Here is a 22,840-nt window from a genome sequence, read left to right on the forward strand (position 1 = left end):
TTCAATATATAAAGGGAAGAAATAAATTTTTTTTTGCATACCCATCATTTTTAAAAAATAGTATTAAAATTTTTGGATCCATTTATAAATTTCTGAACCCATCATTGATTAGAAGTCTTTAAAATATATACATCCACTTGTAATCGTCCTAAAACAATAATCGAGAGACTTAATAAAGTAGTATACTATAATCGAAAGATCATGCATATACTCTACCCTAATATAAAATATCAAGATTATATTATAGGTGAATCCGTTGTATCAGAAAAATTATATAAATTTATTGAATTTTTTAGTAATAACTCTTGCATCACAAAAATAAAAATAATATTTTTTAGGGTTAAAATTAGTTGAATAGATTTGAAGCACTTATTGGCAAATGCATACACCAAAATATCAACTTCAAAGATAAATTGATTTATATTTATTCTATTTTTTTAAATAAAATAACAAGGAAGCATTACTTGTACTATCATTAGACGTAATTGGCGTATAGGTAAATTATAGTATATGTCATTTTTGTTTAATTTTCTTATGATTTTGGCCATTCAATGTTTAATTATTATAATTTAGTTGCTTACATTATCTATTACTAATAACAATTTTATGAATAAGGACAAAACAAGTTATAAAAAATGATTGATTTGTAATTTGAACCCTGAACTTTAGATAAAAAATTAATTTAATATTTTTTATAATATTTTAATTATAATTTTATAAATATCTTAATCGTTTTCCTTAATTCCACCGTCACCATCGCCACTCCAGTCGCCTTATTTCGTCGGAACCAAGCATAAGAATCTCTATGCATACGATTTTATCTAAAATATATGGGTTAAATTACAAAATTGTTAATATAAATGACCAAATTGTATCGATTGAATGGCCAAAATTAGAAGACACTGAAACAAAAGTGGACTCTCATGTAGTTTTACCCTTCTCCTATTTCATATTCTAAGCAATTAAATTATTCCATGTCGATATAAAATGAAATCAATCTTAATATATGGTTAAAGAAAGACACTACCGAAAATATTAATATTTTTTAACATTTCCGGTAAAGCGTTACCTAAAACATTATTTTTTTCTATCGAAAATGTTAATGTTTAACATATTCAGTAAAGCGTTACCTAAAACATTAGTTTTTCTACCGAAAGTTTTAATATTTGGCGCTACTTAAAATATTATTTTTTTTAATAAAAAATTAGATAGTGAAATTAACATTTTTTTTATAAAAAATAATATTTTAGGTAATACTTTACCAAAAATATTAAAAAATATTAATATTTTTCAATAAAACATTTCATTAATCGTATATTAAAACTATCGTACAACAATTCTACTCTTATAAAATATTTTAATCAGTTTTCAAACTTCAAAGTACACTAACTAATAATCATTTTAAAATTGGATTTCTTCTTCTCGTTATATATTATATTATTTATTTTTAGTATAAAATTCGGTCCAATCCAACATCAGTGATGAAGTATAAATAGTGAAAAGAAACGACAAGTGGGTCCAAGTGGAGCGCAGTGCTTTTTATTGTTATTATTATATATAATTGGCAGAAAGGTACCATAGGTCCCTGTTTTTTTGAAAACAATCAATGTGGCCCCTAACTAAAAATATAAACCCGATGTGACTCTTTGACCATAGTTTATTGTCGTTTACAGTGCTGATATAACAGTTCATGATGTTAATATGATAGTCCACATTGCTGCAGTTCATGGTGACAGATCAACGTGACAGATGATATGAAATATTACTTAAATCTTTAACTCAAATATGACTGATGGATTATCATATCAGTGCCGTGAACTGACACGCCAGGACTATGACAGACGGATGACATTGACTTTATTTTCTGAGTTAGAGAGTCATATTGAGAGAGAAAAATAATATAATGATTATATTAATTATTTTTAAAATATAAGGACCTCTGATGCCTTTTTACCTATATAATTTTGGTTTCTTCACTGTTACGGGAAAATCGCACCCCACAAGCAAAGGACAAGGTTGATGTTTGTTGACTGCATGTCGGTCCCAGCAAAGCTTACAGTTAGATCTTGACCGACCATCTTTTCATATCATATTCAATCGGACGATGGAAATCCGTTCTCAAATCCACTTCTCGATAGCTCACATAGTTTGACCACATCCGAAAAAAACACACACAAGCTCCTTTTATTTTTATTTAGAAACAAAATCTAAATTTTCCAAACTTTGACCGCCACTTCAATTGAGGTGCTCATTGTTGAAAATCGACCTTCAAAGAAATTTACACTTTTACCCCCAAACCTTTAATTATTATCAATATCATACTCTAATTTAAATCATCAATTCACCATTATCCTTAAAAATTTGCTCCTGTTCTAAATGGAACAAACTAATTGAAAATTTTGTGCTCATAATAAATTGTTAAAGTATTTAACTTAAATTAATTGATTAATAGAATAAATATCAATAATAATTAATTTTTTCACATTTATTTAAACTCTGAATTTCATATTTTAAACTTTTATCAAAAGTGAGGTATTAGATTTTAACTTCAAGTCAAAGTCTCGTCCTGAGATAATAATATGATTATCCCTTATTTATTTTGTGATAATTGCACCAATATATCCCTTTTTATTTTTTAATTATTTTATTTTATTAAATTATATATATATATATATTGAGTTGGGTGTAAATTTTATCATAAAAATGAGTTGAATTTGGTGTCGAATATAATCTCATTAAAATCATGTTAAACTGGATTTCGGATGAAGGGGATACTTTTCTCAAGTCAAGTCAAATTAGTCGAAAATCTGATCCAATCCAATTCATGTCCATCTCTGATTCTAAAAAAATGACACATTCAAGTATTATTATACGCGGATCATGTCTAACAATATTCTGATCAAAATATAAATTTGTATGTTTATGATTTATAATGATTAATTCTTAACATGTTTCAATTATCAATTTATCTATTTGTGGTTTAATTCTTATTTTAATCATCTGAATCTATTGATTGTATTTATAATCATGTTAGTCCATTATTCTAATTAATTCTAACAAACCCAAAAATATGGTAATAGCATATAAAATGGAGGACTAGAGTGTAAAAAACAAAAAATGAGGAACACATTTGAGATAAAGGGAGAGTGAATGAATAAATTTTCATGGTTAACTAAATGCAAGTGTTGGTTTGAGTTTGACCAGTACTCATTCGGCACCATTCTTGTTTCATTTTCTTTCTTCTTAAACAACAACAATAAATACAAATAATATTGTTTTTCTCATCAGCTGCCTACTTTTCCATCTTTCCCTGGAAAGGAGAATAAGAAACTCACTTAAAAACAGCTTTCTCCGTTAGTTTCCCTTGACATGCAAACAGGATTTCTGGGTTTTCGTCTTTCTCCGTTTTGCCCTTGCATGACCTGCTTTCATAAGGTTCGATTCTCAACACCCTTTTTTGTTATCTTCTTACTGTTGATTTTTCATTCATGATTCCAAGTCTGGGTCTTGCTTGAAAATTGTGTTTTTTTGGCCTGGTCTGGGCTTAAATGTGTGCTCTTTGCTTTATAAGTTTATATTAATCGTGCATAGCTGATTGGGTGGATGTGGATTTTTTTTTTTATTTTTTCTTGATTTTGGATTATTTTGGATCTGGGTTTAGTTTTATTCAGCCAGATGGTAAATTTATGTTGCCCAGTTGCGTATATGGTGATTTGTGGAGCTTTGGATAACTTTTTTGTAGGTTTAGGAATTTTCCCTGCAATTCTTTATCTACTTAAATTGTGCTGTCAGCTTATTCACTGAATTATTTTAGAGTTTATCGAGTTTTCTGCCTTGATGAATGAGTGTAATCTGTTGCACTTAGTCCATGTAGTTGTTTTTAGCAAACTTGAAACCTTCTTTGTTCGAACAGGGTGTTGTAGTTGGACTCTACGCCGCAGCCGTAGAATCTATGTAGCGATTGCATCGAAGATATGGGGTTTGCTTTGATGTGGCTGGAATCAAAATGTGGTGCAATCTTTGTTTAGATATCGTTTCGAATATGTATTGTAGGTGCAGGGAATTTCGGGATTTTGTTAATTTTGTTGGTGGATATGAGTTGTTCATCCGATTGATATGATGGGATGATGAGTTATTCCAATCTCTATTTGTTGTAATCTCACCCTGTTTGTAGTAGATATGTGATGCCTATGTATTGGTATGATTTGTGTTCTCACCAAATGAAAAATTCCTAATGATTTCCGTGTTTTCCGTGTTTTTCGTCTTGCAGAAACAGACAAGACTTTGAGATAGTTTCTGTAGTTTGTATGTAAGATGGGTTGTTTTACAGTTTTGAAGAGTAAGAAGAAAAAGTCTGAGCATTCGGTCTTTGTTAAACCTATTGCTCATAAGGAGCATATGCCGACTACACTTCCTGAGCCCAAAGTTCCAACACGATCACTGCAATCTGCACCCCCGAGTTTTAAAACCCGCGTAAAACCTATTCAATCTGATAACAAAGCAACCAGCAGCAGGGCACGTGCACGTACATTATCTGCTCCGTCAAGTCTTGATGCTGCTGAGCAAGATGCTCTTGCAATGGTTGAATTTGAAGAACAAGAAGAGTTAAAGATATCTGCCGGAGTAGCCAAGGAACAGCGGTCATCAAGTCCGCAACCGCTGCCGCTTCCATCTCCACACAGTACTTCACTGAAGACAATGGGAAGCTTTAAAGCAGGGAATGCCAGTGGCCCTCAGCCTGCTTCTGGACCACTGCCCCTGCCTCCCTCCGGAACACTACGAAACTTCTCTTATGAAGAAATTTCAGCTGCTTGCCATCATTTCTCTTCTGATCGATGCACGTCCGAGGGTCTTTCTTCTGTTATGTATATGGCTTCTTTTGGAGATGATGCATCGAGCACAAAGAAGTTTGAAGCCACGGTTACTCGCCTTCACCCATCCACTCAGGTACGGGAAAATTACTCTAGTGGAACTTCAAGGTTTATGTCTTTATGGCACACTCTGTTTCATGAACCTCTTTGCATTTGCATCCCTTTAACACACTTCTGCATATTGTTCGTGGTTCCAAAATTAAAAGAAGGAAATTGGTAATTTAGATTAGTATATATATTTTTACTATTGCCGTCGAGAATTTCAATGAGTGTGAATATTGTGGTTGTTATGCTGCAAAAATAAATTGTTACTCTTATTCCGGTCTAACGTTCTTCTTTCCTGTTGTCTTGTAGGGTTTAAGGGACTTTATAAATGAAGTAAACACTCTCGCATCGTTGCAGCATCCAAACCTCTGTAAATTGCTTGGATTCCACGCACGTGATAGCTCAGAACAAAGAATGTTGGTCTACGAGAGGCTATTTCATGGAAGCTTAGATAGGCTTCTGTATGGGAGAGTAGATGGTCCGCCACTTGATTGGAATACCCGGATGAAGATTGCTTTATGTTCTGCACAGGGCCTTACCTTCTTGCACGAGGAAGGACCATTTCAGGTAGTTTCGAAATCGTTGTGTGCATCTAAATCTCTCGAGAGAATAAAACTAAACGATATTTTATCATGTGCCCCCATGGTTGAACTTTGATCATGCACAAATGGGGATGGCAGCACTTTTAGAAATAAGTTCTGGCTTTCTCGATTTAATCCTTTTGGTATCCTATGAAATGTTCTTCCCGTTCTTGCTACATTAGTTTGTGTTAGTTACTTTTGGAAATTTGCTTCTGTCTTTCCGATTTCTGTTCCACTTTTATCCATGCATAATAACGAAACATTTAACGAAACGATCTATCATGTGCAGGCAATGTACAATGAATTTTCAACTGCCAATATACAGATTGACAAAGATTTCAGTGCAAAGCTTTCTGGATACGGGTGTGTTGGTCATATCCTAGAGACAGAAGAGATCTCTGCTAATTCACTGGCAAGTCATTTTACCTCGTAATCGATCTTTTAAAGACATATCATGTGTGCCGAGCTCACTAGATTTCCGCTGATCTCTCTGATGCCGTAAAAGTTACTTGTGTGAGTTATTTGTTGTTGATTCTCTCTCTCCATTGGTGCAGGCTGTGGCAAATCTCTCGGAGGATACCCTGGAGAGAGGATGGCTAACTCCAAAGAGCAATGTTTGGAGTTTTGGCATTGTCCTACTTGAATTACTTACCGGCCGGAAGAATCTCGACAGCCGTCATCATAGGGAAGAGAGGAACGTAGTGAAGTGGAGCCGACCGTTCCTGGCCGATGATTGTAGATTATCACTCATAATGGATCCTCTGCTCAAAGGTCGGTTTCCTATGAAAGCCGCACGCACAGTGGCCGACATTGCGCAGAGATGTCTCCAAAAGGACCCATCGGAGAGGCCTACCATGAGAACCATAGTCGAGAATCTCAAAGTCATCCAAGACATGAAATATTCGTGTCGGTTCCCCCTGCAAGAGCCCGCAGCAATTCCCGGAAAACATTTGTCGAGGTGGCCGAGTCTTAACGGTATCGTTACTCCTGCAACTGCACCCAAATTCGGTTTCTCCCCATCACCACCATCTGGACCCCGGCTCTCTGTTTCTCCTACAAGAGCAGCTGTTTTGCCATCAACGCTTCCACCTCGAGCTTGTTCCTCTACCCTGTCATTAGATGAACTCGAACGGCAAGAAAACCGGAGATCGTCGTCAGCAACCCTTAGAGGGGCTAGTGTGGAAGGATTTTGATTGTTTATAATATGATTTTTCTTCTTTATTTTCCCTAATTTTCTCCTCTTAATTCAACACCAACATATAGAAGATAAAAGATGTGGTTCTTCCACGTATATATCCACATGCCTAGGTAATGAAATAGAGAGCATGCTGTTTTTTGTAGATAAGAGTGCAAGCCTTATATTTTTATACAAGTATTGTCCTTTTAAAATTTTCCCTTTGTTAATTAAAATTATATGATATCTGTCCATATATATATATATATATATATATATTATATATTAATTTATGTATATATAATTTTTGTTTTGATTAAATATAATGTGGTCCTTTGACCAATGTTTTTTGGTCATTAATTGTTATAGTGCTGACGTGATATTTAACGGTACTGATATGATAGTCTACAATGCTAACTCAATAGTCTATCTATTATGTTTAAGTTATCAATTTAGTCTATCTGTTATGTCATCTGTCGCGTTATCAACCACTGTAAATTGCATGTCAGTAATATGAACTGTTACATCAGTACTATAACGATTAATGACAAAAACGTTAGTAGAAAAACCATATTTAATTTATTTTTTAAAATTGAAAGACTATATTGAAAGAAAAAAAATGCAAAATTCATATTAATTTTTTTAAAGTATAAAGATATCTAATGATTTTTTGTCAAAAATTTAAATCAAACCATCGTCCGATTCAATCCGACCCATATAAAGGTATAGACCGAAGAAAACATTTGCTTGGGCATCAAGACAGAAGAGGAGGTTTCGAGATTTCAGCCCAAACAAACGGAAACATCAACCGATAAAAGAGGGAAACAGCCCAATTCTTTACCTTATATAACCAAAGCAAGCGACTTTCCCTGGGAAAGGAAGATAAAGCCGTCGATATTCTCCATTTTTCTATAAATTTTGAGCTTTGGGTCGAGAAATATTTCCCCTTTTCTCTCGCATTTTCCCGTATGTCCATGGCGATGGCGGGAACCGCAACCTTCAGTGTCTCATATTCCACTCCAATCTTCAAGGCTTCATCTTCACTTAGCTTCTCTTCAAGACCATTTCTTCTCTCAATGCGTTGTCCCCTCAAAACCCACTCTTTCCCCAGAATTCTCACTAGTTTTTCCACTTACCCACTTCATTTAACCCACTCCCCTCGGAGAACTCTCAGTACTTTCGCCACTTCCCCACTTCATTTTCTACTTTTTTGAAGCACCCTTTTCTTAATAATGTGTTTTTCTTTTTGGTTTCAGGGATTCACGCTTTGACTAGTAACGACATCAAAGTGGGTACGAACCTTGAAGTTGATGGAGCTCCATGGAAAGTTTTAGGTACTTGTTTCTGCAATTATGCCCGGTAACACATGCTTTGGAAACACTGAGTTAGAGACCATAGTACTAAATTGCGGCTGCAGTTGCGGGTGTTATGAACATTATACTGTTGTTTATTTCCTGAAAATAACTATGTTTCTATGTTGCGGATGCAGTTGCGGTCTCACCGACGCTACGATGTTGTGTTGCAGCCGCAATTTAATACTATTAGAGTAGTTTAATTTGTATGAAATGCGGTTGATTTTGTTTCTGATATGATATTGTGGTTGTTGGATTTTGGTCATTTTCTAGAGTTTCTTCATGTGAAACCTGGAAAGGGGGCTGCATTCGTGAGGACCAAAATGCGCAATTATATCACCAGCAACACCGTCGAGAAGACGTTTCGGGCCGGAAGTACGGTAATCTTCTATATTTAATTCTATCATTCGGCTTTCTGTATAAATGAGATTCTGTTTTTTCTTATGCTTTAGTAGCATTTTGAGAATGAGAATCGATTTTGGTGTTTCTCATAGAGCAAGTTGTTTCATTTCTAAAGATAAATAACCCCGTTCTGTCGATGAAAAAGCTTAGGAATAAGTTGCACCAGGAAAGATTCTAATCTACTTCCGGCATTGCTTCTTTGTTTCGGTTTGAATTTGTGTCTTTCATGCCTGAAATATGCACTTGTTTATACAGATTGAGGAGGCAGATGTCTTCAAGGAACAAAAGCAGTACACTTACAAAGATGGTTCCCAATATGTTTTCATGGACCTGGTATTTTTTCTGTATTCTTTTACTCATTAGATACCTTGAATAAATGAATTCAAAGCTATACCTTTATTATACTTCTAATGAAACGTTAAAGCAATGCCATTTAGTTCGCTTATTTACTTGTAATCGCCTGCGAAAACAGTAGTCAACTGTCTTCTTTTCGATACTTGAAATAGAAATGAGTCTGTGCTCCCAATAGTCTAGTTCTTGGAAGATTCAATTACTATACTCATCTACTCTTTTCTGTTGGTCAATTGCACTGAAAGGTCATATTTCATTCCTTTTCAGTCTTATAATGATGGTTACTTCTTACAGACCACGTTCGAAGAAATCCGTCTAAGTGAGACAGAGGTAGGCGACAAGATAAAGTGGTTGAAAGAGGGTATGGACTGCTATTTGCTCTTTTGGGACGGAAAGGTATTTATGAAATTCGTGCTGAAGAAAGTGTTATTGTAGCCATCTGTGTTTTATGTATACTTATTAGCACCCGGTAATTAGCAGCAAAGATTAGCATAATTAACATATTCACTTTGTTGTAGGTTATTGATTTTGAGCTCCCAATCACGGTTCAGCTTAAAGTGGTTGACGTTGACCCCGGTCTCAAAGGCGACACAGCTTCAGGTATATGCACCCTTATGTTACTGATCTAAACTGTAAATTTTAACCAACCGTAACTTTTGGTGAGCAAATGCCTGAACCTGTGTCTTGAACTGAAAGTAATGTAGGTACATGGACCCTTTTTTCACTATGTTGTTAGGACGCTTCATTTTTTGCTTTTAAGTACTCGTGTCTGTCACTTATGCTCAACACAATCCCATATTTGACACTCACATGTGCCCGAGTAAATACGAGTTTGGGTTTTGTCCGGCCTAAAGTAATCATTTCGAAACAGGTGGATCCAAGCCGGCAACTCTTGATACCGGTGCTGTGGTTAACGTTCCTCTGTTCGTAAACATTGGTGAAGAAATACTGGTGGATACCAGAACTGGAACATATATGAGCCGTGCTTGAGTATTTCCCATGGAGAATTCGCATAATTTGCTCTTTTTAGAAATGTTTTTGTTTATATGAAATAAGATTCAACAATGCTCTGCACAGATTGTTCTACTTTGGAAATTTTGTTGGAGGAATTTGCACCAGCCGTATCCTAGTGGACTGGTGAAAGGTTGCGGCTATTTCCAGTATTATATGGTTGTATGTTTTTTTGCCGTGTAATCTTACATCATCCCCCAAATCTTGAAATTCATGTGCGTCTGCATCAAATGAATATCGCTGGAGCAATTCTGACCTTTAATCCATGGAGGAAGAAAGAAAATTCCAACATCGATGTATCACAGTGGCAGTGATCTTACCAGGATTGTTTGTTTGTAATTGGCATGTACAGTAACTCCGGCAACAGTTAATCCGAGAATTATGCTAAACAATGATCTTCCGGTGACTTTGTGCCTGGAAACCGAGTTCCTTGCCAAGGAAATAGATTTGCTTTTGCAAAGCGTGTAACCGTTGCCGGAATACTTAACACCGTTAACTATGGAACACTCCACTCTTCTGCGGAAGGTGTCCTACAATCAAAGCAAGGGCATTATCTAAAACAGATGAATTGAACATATAATGTAACAAAAATGACATACTCTGCATGCAGTAATGTTAGCAATGCTGTCCTCCCAATACCTGCCGTTGTTTTTCGAACACCGATTAGTTTGTATATCCAGCGAGACCGTTCATTTCAAATACAAATACGAATTCATCATTTTTTCTGTAATCATTTTAGCACACGACAGCACTTAAGTAACTCTTTCGTTTGATTCATCAGAATAAAAGGACACGGCGTGTGCCGAATCCACGATAAAATGCTCGTAAATCGAGTGCAATAGATGATAACCTTTACTTGAACAAATTGCTGACTCGATTGTATCTTGAAAACCTGCACAAATTGCCTTGAGAACAGCTCCTTTGTCCAACTTCCCTGAATCCATTGGAAAAGGCACAGTTACGAAATGTATTTCATGCAATCATATTGACGACAGTCAATACATATATGAACCTCGATATTGTCTGTCATTTATCAGAAGTGTCGGCAGCATAGTAACGTCTCCGTGGACGCCTCTGCCGGTCTGAAACCGAGAGTTGAAATAGCTTAACCTTTGCGTCTGGTTAAGCTTCAAGTATTGGATTCTCGACATAGGCCTCGGTGTCACCTATGCAGTTGTCTATTTTAGCGAGACCAATACCGAGAGATCGGATAACTTTATCTGCACATTCTTTGGTAGACTTCTCTTTCGACGGGCAGCGGATCACGAAGTCCGTAACATAGTCCCACCAAAGCCATGGAGTTCCACTTTCATTAGGAATTTTGAAAAAGCAAGCTTGGCGAAGATTTTGAACCATCACATCTTTATCACCATATCCTCTGTCGGGGTCATGTCCGAGATCGGGAGCACAGTACTGCCCGCGATTGATACATTGCGAATTGCACTGTTTGTTCGAACAAAAGACTGAGGGCAAGACCAAGTCATATAGTGAGGGTGAAACGTGTGTACCCTTTCTGCTCCAGTATTTGAGCAGCTCCTTTGAAGTTCTTGACGAATTCGAGCTGGCTGTCGCACGTCGGCCCGCATTCGTAGTCGCTAGTAGTCCAAAACTAGTACTCAATTCGTGATTACTAAGGGCCTCCTTGATGCTGTTTCCTAGCGATTTAGTGATCAGGGCTGATGGAATTGTGATGTTCTGCACGTATTCGGCACCGGCGTACACTTTTTTCGGGGTGTTCATGGTGATCAAGGGCATATCGATGTAGTCGGCGACAAGAACAGCGGTTGCACCGGCATGCTGAGCATGCCATGCTTTCAATGCAAAGAAGCAATCTGCCACAACAGCAACATTATTACATAAAAACAGTTAAAATCAAGTTAGAGAAAAGCAAAGGTAATACCAATACCTCCTCGATCAACAAGGAGAACAGTGGGGAGTGCACCATGACTTGATTTGAAGTAGACATCATCTTCATCAAAGGGCCGGCATCCGCGTTTGTTCGGTTCGGGATAAACGACCCTGCCGACCAACGTTCCGCCATGCAGAGGAATCCCGAAACTCGTGATAGAAGACTCGTAGACTCCTTCGATTGAGCTCGGCGATGTCACTTTCAAGCTGTCCTACTCAACCACAAAGCTGCACAAACAATTCGGTACCCTAATAATCAAATAAAATATTAAAAATGTAACGATAATCTAATAATCAACTTTAGTTTCTTCGGTACCGTAATAGAAATCGAGCTCAAGCCCATGTAACCAGAGTAAGGATGCACCCATCTCTAACTTAACGAGTTTTGACTTGATTTGATTTGATTTAATTAGATTTTCTAAAAAATAAAAATTTGAGTTTGAATCGAGTAAAATTGAGTTTTTTGAAAAATATGTTCGGATTTAGTTGAGTTCGGATTTGGGTGCAAAATATTCAACTCGACCCGAAAAATAATGTAAATTTACCTTATATATTTAGTGATAACTGCAACAATAACACTTTATATATTATTTTTTCAATTAGATCTATATTTTTATTGAATAAAAATAATATTTTTATAACTATATTTATTTTGAGTCATATCAGATTGAACTATGATTTTATCTCAAAAGGTCAGGTCAGATGAAGTCATTCCTAACCTTAAGTTGAGTTTCGAGTGGAAGGTATATATTTTCGGGTCGGGTAGGGCCGGATCGATCAAAAATCCGACTCAACTCAACCTATCCACATCCCTAAGCCAGAGGTGTTTATTGACTAGATGGGTCAGTTTCATATTAGTTAAATGAATATGATTAATATATTTTATGTTTGTTCAAATTCGATTCGATATAAAATGTCTTTTAAATTTTATATAAATGGGCCACAAAGGAGGCCCAAAATGAACCCAAGTGCCCAACTGCCCAACTGAAACACATCACAGACCGTCCATTCCCATTCTGGTCAAATATCACTGATCATTTATCAAACTACAACAATAACCCTTTCATCTGCGGGGTACTACTGCTATTTATTATTTCCAAAACCACCCCTTCCCTATCCGTATATTTGCAATTCGGTCCAAAACAAATTTCTCTTTTCATTTTCTTACCCGTCTCTCTCCCTCTCTCTCTCTCTCGTAAAAAAAACATTCCTTACCAAAAAAGAACGGTGAAGGAGAGGAAATCCACCGGATCTTTTATCTTTTAGGTTAAATCAGATGGAGAAGGAGCTGCTGCATTTGTTCGACGCCGCCAAGAAAGCCGCCGATTCGGCCGCCTCCGACGCCGTTTCCTCCAACTCCCCCGAGGTTTACAGATGCGTTGACGCCTTGAACCAGCTCAAGGATTTCCCCGTCACTTACGATACTCTTGTTTCTTCTAAGGTGCGTTTCTCTCTTCCCTCTCCCCTGTTATGTTTTAATTTCTGATTAATTAATAATCTCGTGTATGGGTTTTTAATTTGTCTCTATATTGAATTTTCTGAGTGACGATTAGGAGGAGAATTATATTCCTTTCACGAAAACTTTTGTTATTCGTTTGGTTGAGAAATGAACTTTTGTTTTCTTTTAATGGAAGCAAAGAATGTATAAAATATAATAGACATATAGATAGATGAGATTATCAATTATTAATTCTATATAGTAATTGATTACTTGATTCCCATTGAAGTATAAATAATCTTTATCAGGTGAAGTAAAGATTGCCAGATTTTTGGTTTTGCAAATTCAATTTAGAGTCTGAGAATGCTTCCTTTTAGGTTCTTAGGACAGTTAAAATGCACTGATTCTACTGATATATACAGGAATACTTAAAATGTATTATGTTTTTGCCAATGGCTCCCTTGTTTTAGTACGAACTTTGACTGCTAACTAGAAGGAATGATAGGGAGTTGGATAAATAAAAAATTGAGAGAAACAGAGTGTAGGAAACATGCACACACACACACACACACATTTGTATATATCTTATACCTTCCTCATTTACCCTACACCTTATTTTATTTATTTGTTTGGTGGGTAATAACCATCCATCACATTTTGTTTTCTTTTTAATCACTTTTCTTTGTTAAAAAGTAAGTTAAAGCATTTCTTTCCTTCATCTTCCATCCACATTTTTAGCATCTCATTTTCTTCCAAACCAAGCATGTTAAAAGCTTTTCTGTTTTTGTAACTTTTTAATTAGTCATGAATTGAAGCAGGGCATGTTATTATGTAGAGTTATCATGAAAACATGTATTATGTTTGTTCTGATGCTAACATAAAAGGAAAAAAAAAAAGCAATTTCAGTACATGACCAACCCATAGGATTCCCTGTAATTACAACTATCATTGCAGGTAGTTGTTGCTTTAGTTATAACTTCTTGAAGATGTTACGCAATTACGTTGAAGGAAATCCTTGTATTAGTCAGGACTGATGATAACTTTAGAATAACAGTGGCATAGTTCAACCTGTTAGTTGGTCTTACCTGAGTCATTAGCATCTGCTGCTGCTTCATGCGTGTTGATGAGTGAATACATTTAAAAAAGAAAATAGAACTGAATTCCCTTATATATTACAGGTTGGAAAAAAGCTGCGTCCTCTCACGAAGCATCCTAGAGAGAAAATCAAGACAGTGGCTTCTGACTTGCTTGAGTTGTGGAAAAGAATTGTTATTGAAGAGACTACCAAGAGTAAGAAAAATGGCACAACTAGTGCTGTCAAGGTTGAGAAACTTCAGAAGCCAAGTGCTGTGAAGTCTGAAAAACTCTCCCGTACAGAATCTGTAAAGGTTGAGAACTCTACAGGTGATTCGGTAAAGTCCGTCAAAGTTGAGAAAAGGGAGGCAAATGGAGATACTGCAATGGATGAGAAGAGAGATCGAAGTAAGCTTGAAACGATTTATAAGGATGAGAGACAAGCATCAAATGTTAAGAAATCATTTCAGTCGCCTGCCTGTCCTCCGAAGTTGACATCAATGGTCAAATGTGATGATCCTTTGCGTGACAAATTTCGAGAGATTCTTGTCGAGGCTTTGTCTAAAGTTGCCAGCGAGGCTGATGAGGACATGTTGTATCAAGTGAATGCTGCTGACCCTATCCGGGTTGCTGTATCTGTTGAATCTGTGATGTTTGAGAAGATGGGTAAATCAAATGGTGCCCAAAAATTTAAGTACAGATCCATAATGTTCAACATGAAGGATCCAAAGAATCCAGATTTTAGAAGGAAGGTTCTTTTGGGCGAAGTGAAGCCAGAAAGACTCATTACTATGACCCCAGAGGAAATGGCCAGTGACGAGAGGCAACGTGAAAATAAAGAAATTAAAGAAAAGGCTCTATTTGATTGCGAGCGTGGTGGTGCACCAAAGGCCACAACAGATCAGTTCAAGTGTGGGCGTTGTGGTCAACGCAAGACCACTTACTATCAAATGCAGACAAGGAGTGCAGATGAACCTATGACAACCTATGTAACATGCGTAAACTGCAACAACCATTGGAAATTCTGTTAGTGGAATCTGAAGATCCTGTCGTTCACGCAGTGAAGGTGTAAGGTTAACCGTCTCAAAAGCTTCATTCTGTTTATCTTTGTTTGTGGATTGAATTTTAAATACTAGTTTAATGCATATTTATCTTCAATAGGTTGGGATAACTAGGTGTTCGAGGTATGATCGTACCAAAATCATAACTCGGATGTTTCACATATTAGGTGCTTCCACACCTCCTGAGCTCCCGGAAAAGAGAGGCTCGTCTTCTTTATCTGTATAATGCTTGTGTTTCATCATGACCCTTTCAGATGTATCATTCCAAAGGGTAGGGAGGATGGTAGTGGTAGAATTAGGCCTTCTTAAATTCTTAATGTACCGATAACGCTGCTATGAACCCATGCTTTGATTTTTACTGTGGCTGTTATTTTTGGTTCATCTCCATGGTTTCTCCTTTACATCACATGTGATTTGCTTGATTATTTGTTGCAAATTGTTTCTCGTTCACTGCCTTCGAATCGAACCATTTAAAACATGCAACCAAAATAATCAAATGGCTTGTTAGCTCAGTTGGTTAATTTTCAACCTTCATGGGCCTTTTAAATTTTGTATATATATATATATATATATATATTCTCTGCAGTTGTCCAAATGCAACCTGGTTTTATTGGCAAATTTGGCCCAATTGGTCAGGTGGGTAAAAATAATTGGCCAATTAGGTCATTTCTAAAACTATTTTGGGATCTATAATATTTGCTACAGTAACTTTGAACTTATCATGTCGACATGATGAGTTTGAATAAAAAATATTATTTAGGTAAATTCGTCACGTTGGTGTGACGGGTTTCTCTTGCAATGTAACATTTATCGTAGATCTCAAATTAATTTTAGAGATTATTTAATAAACTAATTTTTTTTACCCACCTGACCTATCGAGCCAATTTTGTCTGGTTTTATATGTACCTAAGCTTATCAACACCTATTGAAAATATAACCTATAAGAGATCATCAAGGTACGACAACCATTTGAGCCACACCATAGCAAACATAAGCACACAAAAGATTAACTTCGTATAAGATGCTCCCTCACGCATATGATCATACCATGCCAACTTAAAACGGTATTAAGTAATTCTTTTTTTTTTCTGAAGCTAATATGATAATAAAGTAATATTTGTTCTAAATATTTCAATAATTTAATCATGAACGTTCAATCATTTATACTGTAAGTGTTGGTGTTCGAATTTAAGATCTTTAAGAATTGTTACTATTTCTTTAACTATTGAGATCATTTAATTTGTATGATATTAAGTAAATTAATTAACCTAAAAGTAGATGTGTCTCCTAGAGAGTCAAAATAGCAAAAGCAACAAAAGAAAAAAAGAAGGGACAACTAAAAATTCCATACCTCAACTTTTTTTAACTTCTATTTTAATCACTAGTGTGTAATAAATAAATGGGTAAAGTATATTAATGGTCACTGAACTTTTCTAAAATTTCATTTAAGTCCCTCAACTTTTAAAACTTGTAATACAGTCCTCCAACATTTATTCAGTTTGCAATATGGTCCCCGATGTTACACTGCCGTTAGTACGTATGCAATATGGTCACTGAACTTTTCAAGCACTTGCATTTAGGTCCCCCAACTTTTAAAACTTGCAACGCAATCCTCAATTTTATTTTAAACCCCAAATTCCTTTTCGATCTCGAATTTCCTTTAGAAAAGTTCTTTCATCGAACGAGATAGATCTATTCAAGGTGCATTTACTTATTTTATCGTGATTGTTTATATAAAATACTTCTAGTTTACAAGTCAATTAAAAAATGCTTAAAATATATAAATGGCCTTTAATTACATGATATTATTTTATAAAGTCTCACAAACTATTAAAAGTTACAAAATGATGTCTTAAGAGTTTTGTTTTATCAAGTCTCCGACTATTAAAAGTTACATAATGATCACATTATTATCCGCATGTTCAAACTTGTCTCTTTATATTAAAAAATTAATGGTCGTTTGAACCAGACACTAACCCGTTGAATGAAATATGATGAAATATGTTCAACATCCGTAAATTTTTCAAGTTAAAAATTGTTTATGCAAAAAACGAAGTTCTTTTATTAAAAACAAATATACAAATAAATTTACAAACTTAACTAGAATATTTCAATATTTATATGTCCACTTAAGTAATCATTTATCGTACTCAAATGATTCATTGAGACTCTTCCATTAATGTTGATATCCTATCGTGAATAAAGAAACTTGTAACATGCACACAAAAGCAATCTGGACGTTTAGCTTATAAAATTCAATAGTATACATTTATTCTATACTATTTTATAAGGTTCACACACATAAACGTGCAAGTCAAATATGAACATGTATGCATTAAGTATAAAGATCTATAATCCTTAGTTAATTATTAGGGATTATCATACTTACACAAGTACAAAGAGTAGCATATTTCAAATCAAATTGGTACATACTAAAGTTTTATAATCCTTAATTAATTATGAACATGTACACATTAAGTATAAAGATCTATAATCATTAATTAATTATTAGGGATTATCATACTGAAATTGTTTTTTTATTCATTAACTTATTGACTTTATTTGGAACGAATTTCATGGTTTTTTATTTAGTATCTGAATTTCTAAAGTTTATTCTCTCTTTTATTTCTCTTATAATAAGTTTTGTAGGTTATATTTATAAGCTTTGATTTTATAAGACTATGATATAACAATATTTAAGATAAAATTTTCATATTTATTTTCTAAAGAAAACTCGAAATTGAAAATGAATTTGGGGTTTAGAATAAAATTAAGGACTGTGTTGCAAGTTTTAAAAGTTGAGGGATCTAAATGCAAGCACCTGAAAAGTTCAGTGACCATATTGCAAATGTACTAACGACAATATAACATCGGGGATCATATTGCAAACAGAATAAATGTTGGAGGACTGTATTGCAAGTTTTAAAAGTTGGGAGACCTAAATGAAAGTTTTAGAAAAGTTCAGTGACCATTACTTTACTTTACCCTAAATAAATTAAGGTTTGCAAGTTGGCTCACCTGGATGTGGGCCACCCTTCCCATATGCAATATTCCATTTGGACCCAAAATTAAAAATCTCCAGCCGAACTCTAAAAAACGCACCGCCACTTTGGTATTTTAGCGACGGAAAGAGGATTAAAGAAACACCCCAACTAAAGAAGAATGCGTTAAGTAACGCAACGCGTCATCTATCTGTTGTCCCATCATCATTCCTTTTACTCATGTAGATATCAAAGCCTATTTGCATTGTCTCCATGTCATGCTTTTTAATTTTTGGGTAAATTACACCAATCATCACTGAATTTTACTTTCTCTCCTCTTTTATTTACTTTACTTTAAATCTATTCAATTTTCTCACTCAGTTAAACACAATTAACATTTTTAATCACTTACTCATTTTCTCACAAAATGACGTTATAAATGAGTTGTTATATATATGCAAAATGAAATCTTTTGGGGAAAGTTTTGTTTTTTTAAATGGTGTCGTTTTAACACTGTTAAATATTTAACGACTGAGTGATTAAAAATACTAATTATTTTAAATTTAATGAAGAAATTAAAAATGAATCCAAGTTACGGTGAGTAAAATAGGAGATAGAGTAAAATTTACCGGTGATCGTTATAATTTACCTAATTGTTTTTAGAAAAATTTGAGAAGATATCATTCTAAGCTTATAGCGTCTAATTGAACGTTGAATTTGCAACCAATTATAAAATGCAACTAACAAACATAAATAATTTAATAAAAATGATCAACTAACTCAGACAGAAACTAGAAAGGGCGGTCGGTTATGCTTCTTCTCCTTCAACCTCTAGCCATCGTCTTCCATTTCTATCTCTCGTTTCTCAAATAGCTACCTTTTGTCCTTTGGATCTCAAATCTTTAATCCCTTTTAGCTGAGGAATTCTGGGTTTCCTTTGTTTTTTTCCATTTGTTATCAAAGATCAAATCTTTTCCTTCTCTGAACTTGGTTTAGACTCTCCATGAGGAACTCAATCACCATTTTCGCCTCCTTGCTGCTTCTCTTTCAACTCATCTCAGCCGCTGAATATGTACCAACCGAGAAAATCCTCCTAAACTGCGGCGAAAAATCCGAGCTACCCGACAACGATAATCGAAAGTGGACGCCGGATAACGGGTCCAAGTTCCTTGCCGGAATCGGCAACTCAGTCGTTTCTCAAGTTCCGTACTTGACGGCCCGCGTTTTCCGTTCCAACTTCACCTACAGTTTCCCGGTGATCGCCGGCCGGAAATTCGTAAGATTATATTTCTACGCTAATTCATACGACGGCCGAAATGCAACCAGTGCTTTGTTTTCGGTCACCAGCGGTTCCTTTACTCTGCTCAAGAATTTCAGCGCCGCTCAAACGAGTGAAGCTTTGAATTATGCTTTCGTCGTCAAGGAATACTCCATTAATGTCGATGGCGAGTTTTTGAACTTAACGTTTAGTCCCTCTTCCAGTAACGCGTATGCGTTTGTGAATGGAATCGAGGTATTGTCAATGCCTGATATTTACAGTAATCTTGACGGTGTACCGGTCGTCGGTCAACAAGCTCCGTTCACCATAGATAACACCACGGCTCTGGAGAATGTTTATCGGTTGAACGTCGGCGGAAACGATATCTTGCCCTCCGGTGATACCGGTCTTTTCCGGTCTTGGTATGACGATCATCCTTACCTTTTTGGTGCTGCCTTTGGTGTTTCTGCATCTGCTGATCCGAATGTCACCGTCGATTACGGGACGATTCCGACGTATATCGCTCCGACGAGTGTTTACACAACGGCGAGATCGATGGGGCCGAATGCTCAAATAAACGATATCTACAATTTGACATGGCTATTCAGCATTGATCCTGGATTCTCTTACTCGGTGAGGTTACATTTCTGTGAATTTCCTGATAAGATCAATCAGAGAGTGTTTGATGTTTTCCTCAATAATCAAACGGCCGAGCAAGGCGTTGATGTGATCGGCATGGCGGAACAAGTCGATGTTCCATTGTATAAAGATTATGTTGTGGTTGTTCCCGGTGGGAATTCTCAGCAGGATCTTTGGCTTGCGCTGCATCCGGACAAGACTAACAAGCCTCAGTATTATTATGCAATCTTAAACGGTGTGGAGATATTCAAGGTAAATGATCCGAACAACAACCTTGCAGGGCCTAATCCGACCCCTGGTCCTAAACAGGACGCGGTGGACCCGTCGTTGGCTTTGCCGTCTAATACAGGTCGTTCTAAGAACCGGACGGCCATTGTTGCCGGGGGAGTTTGTGGTGGAGTGGTCCTGATGCTTGTAATCGGTTTCTGTGTTTTCGTTGCTTTGCGTCGTCGTAGGCATGGGAAGTACACAAGCACAAGTGATGGTCCATCAGAGTGGCTTCCTCTTTCATTGTATGGAAATTCGCATTCTTCAGGCTCGGCCAAGACGACTACCACCGGGAGCTATGCTTCCTCCCTGCCTTCGAACCTTTGCCGACACTTCTCGTTCTCTGAGATCAAGGCTGCCACAAATAACTTTGATGATGCTTTGCTCCTTGGGTTGAGAGGTTTTGGCGAAGTGTACAAGGGTGAAATTGATGGTGGGACGACTAAAGTAGCAATCAACGGGACAACCCGCTATCAGATCAAGGTGTACATGAGTTCCAGACTGAGATCGAAATGCTTTCGAAGCTCCGCCACCGTCACCTTGTTTCGTTGATCAGCTACTGTGAAGAGAAAGGTGAGATGATCCTAGTGTATGACTATATGGCCTATGGAACGTTGCGTGAACATCTATACAAAACACAAAATCCCCCTCTTCCATGGAAGCAGAGGCTCGAAATATGCACAGGGGCTGCTCGCGGTTTGCACTATCTCCACACTGGTGCGAAAAACACGATCATTCACCGTGATGTCAAGACAGCAAACATTCTTCTCGATGAAAAGTGGGTAGCGAAAGTTTCTGGTTTTGGCTTGTCGAAAACCGGCCCTACATTGGATCATACTCATGTGAGCACTGTAGTTAAGGGTAACTTTGGCTATTTGGATCCTGAGTACTTCAGGCGGCAACAGCTAACCGATAAATCCGATGTTTACTCATTCGGGGTCGTCCTGTTCGAGATCCTTTGCGCTCGTCCAGCATTGAATCCCACGCTGCCAAAGGAGCAAGTGAGCCTTGCAGAATGGGCACCACATTGTCACAAGAAACGCATCCTTGACCAAATCATGGACCCTTATCTCAAAGGAAAGATAGCACCAGAATGTTTCAAAAAGTTTGCCGAGACCGCAATGAAATGCGCGTCCGATCAAGGAATCGATCGACCGTCGATGGGTGATGTGCTGTGGAACTTGGAGTTCGCCTTGCAACTACAAGAGAGCGCAGACGAGAGTGGCAAGGGAATCAGTGGAATGGACATCGAGGACGGGATGTACGACGACATAACATGTAAAGCCAAGAAAGATTGTAACGCATCACCCGGTTTCGTTGGTAATGTGACCGATTCAAGGAGTAGCGGAATGAGTACGAGTATGAGCATCGGCGGTCAAAGCCTAGCTAGTACCGACTCCGACGGGTTAACACCGAGTGCTGTTTTCTCACAGATCATGAACCCGAAAGGGCGTTAACCTAGCACATTCGACATTGGCAATGGCCATGACAAGAGCCATAGCCATCATTGGAATCCATTTTTTTTAATTTGTTGTATTCATTTGATCTATTAGTATGCATTTGTTTTGGTCAAAATCAGATGTTGCGCTAAATGCAAAAGTAAATGGGTGACATCGGAACAATACAGCTACTTGGCCTCCATATTAGGGATGGCCACGGTATTCATATCCGACGGGTTTCGATCCGATCAGTTCAGATTGGATTAAAAAAAATAAGTTCGGGTCGGTTCTAGTTGAGTTTTTTTTATGTATATAAAATATTCGAAGCGGATCTGGTTCGAGTTTAGAATAAAAATATTTGACCTAATTCGATCCGAAAAATAATATAAATTTACTTTATATATTCAGAGATAGTTGTAATAATAACCCTGTGTATATAATTTTTTCAATTAGATCCCTATTTTTATTGAAAATATAATATTTTTATAAATATATTTATTTCAAGTAGGGTTAGGTAATATCTCAAAAAATTAGATCGGGTTCTAGTCGGATTTCGAGTGGAGACTATATTTTTTGGTCGGGTTGATAAAAAACATGACCCGACCCATTCCCATCGCTGAATTTTCGTATAACTTGCACCACACCATCTTGTTTAGGTCTCGACTCAAAAAAATTGAGGCGATCAAATTGACAAATACTATTTTATAACTCAAATTTTATTTAAATTTTTTTGGTATCAAGTCAAATTATTCGAGTTTTTATTTAAATTTAGTTATAAATATTTATGACATCATTATACTAAATGATTTTTTATAATCATATACAATATACATATATATTTCTTCATATTTTTTATATATTATACACATATCATTTCTTTATAATCATATACAATATACGTATTTGTATCCAAAAAATACAATATACATATATATTTCTTCATATATTTTTATATATTATACACTTGAATTTCTTTTCAAGTCGAATT

General features: G+C 36.2%; 3 protein-coding genes and 2 pseudogenes across 5 annotated transcripts; 4 read left to right on the forward strand and 1 right to left on the reverse strand.

The window, feature by feature from the left end:
* The first annotated feature begins 434 nt into the window (after window positions 1-434).
* LOC120213803 (transcription elongation factor TFIIS-like) lies at window positions 435-15,662 on the forward strand. 3 transcript variants are annotated; one of them, XM_039211870.1, is made up of 5 exons: window positions 7,309-7,318; window positions 7,408-7,412; window positions 12,955-13,136; window positions 14,312-15,280; window positions 15,369-15,662. In XM_039211870.1, exons 3-4 carry the CDS (start codon window positions 12,972-12,974, stop codon window positions 15,236-15,238), a joined length of 1,092 nt encoding a protein of 363 aa, XP_039067801.1. In that variant the 5' UTR covers window positions 7,309-7,318; window positions 7,408-7,412; window positions 12,955-12,971; the 3' UTR covers window positions 15,239-15,280; window positions 15,369-15,662. The 3 variants fall into 3 exon arrangements, with proteins under 3 accessions (XP_039067802.1, XP_039067801.1, XP_039067800.1); XM_039211869.1 differs by having other exon boundaries at window positions 14,312-15,662; XM_039211871.1 differs by lacking the exons at window positions 7,309-7,318; window positions 7,408-7,412 and adding an exon at window positions 435-448 and having other exon boundaries at window positions 12,956-13,136; window positions 14,312-15,662.
* Window positions 3,328-6,723, forward strand: LOC120213802 (probable serine/threonine-protein kinase PBL11). The gene is made up of 5 exons (XM_039211868.1): window positions 3,328-3,435; window positions 4,271-4,947; window positions 5,226-5,483; window positions 5,787-5,909; window positions 6,052-6,723. Exons 2-5 carry the CDS (start codon window positions 4,315-4,317, stop codon window positions 6,688-6,690), a joined length of 1,653 nt encoding a protein of 550 aa, XP_039067799.1. The 5' UTR covers window positions 3,328-3,435; window positions 4,271-4,314; the 3' UTR covers window positions 6,691-6,723.
* Window positions 7,560-9,845, forward strand: LOC120213804 (elongation factor P-like). The gene is made up of 7 exons (XM_039211872.1): window positions 7,560-7,844; window positions 7,928-8,005; window positions 8,297-8,403; window positions 8,681-8,758; window positions 9,071-9,172; window positions 9,295-9,376; window positions 9,648-9,845. Exons 1-7 carry the CDS (start codon window positions 7,640-7,642, stop codon window positions 9,764-9,766), a joined length of 771 nt encoding a protein of 256 aa, XP_039067803.1. The 5' UTR covers window positions 7,560-7,639; the 3' UTR covers window positions 9,767-9,845.
* On the reverse strand, window positions 10,087-12,063 carry LOC120213639 (annotated as a pseudogene).
* Window positions 15,663-19,252: 3,590 nt separating the features above from the next.
* Window positions 19,253-21,904, forward strand: LOC120213641 (annotated as a pseudogene).
* Window positions 21,905-22,840: the final 936 nt, after the last annotated feature.

Source organism: Hibiscus syriacus, unplaced genomic scaffold (assembly GCF_006381635.1).
Source record: "Hibiscus syriacus cultivar Baekdansim isolate YM2019G1 unplaced genomic scaffold, ASM638163v2 tig00110044_pilon, whole genome shotgun sequence".
NCBI lineage: Eukaryota > Viridiplantae > Streptophyta > Magnoliopsida > Malvales > Malvaceae > Hibiscus > Hibiscus syriacus.

Bases quoted from the DNA above. Each gene is read 5' to 3' on its own strand.
- LOC120213804 (XM_039211872.1), top strand. From the start codon at position 7,640: ATGTCCATGGCGATGGCGGGAACCGCAACCTTCAGTGTCTCATATTCC. The intron at 9,173-9,294 runs GTATTTATGAAA...ACTTTGTTGTAG, and splicing joins TGCTCTTTTGGGACGGAAAG to GTTATTGATTTTGAGCTCCC. The intron at 9,377-9,647 runs GTATATGCACCC...ATTTCGAAACAG, and splicing joins CAAAGGCGACACAGCTTCAG to GTGGATCCAAGCCGGCAACT.
- LOC120213803 (XM_039211871.1), top strand. From the start codon at position 12,972: ATGGAGAAGGAGCTGCTGCATTTGTTCGACGCCGCCAAGAAAGCCGCC. The intron at 13,137-14,311 runs GTGCGTTTCTCT...TATATATTACAG, and splicing joins ATACTCTTGTTTCTTCTAAG to GTTGGAAAAAAGCTGCGTCC.
- LOC120213802 (XM_039211868.1), top strand. From the start codon at position 4,315: ATGGGTTGTTTTACAGTTTTGAAGAGTAAGAAGAAAAAGTCTGAGCAT. The intron at 4,948-5,225 runs GTACGGGAAAAT...GTTGTCTTGTAG, and splicing joins GCCTTCACCCATCCACTCAG to GGTTTAAGGGACTTTATAAA. The intron at 5,910-6,051 runs GCAAGTCATTTT...CCATTGGTGCAG, and splicing joins AGATCTCTGCTAATTCACTG to GCTGTGGCAAATCTCTCGGA.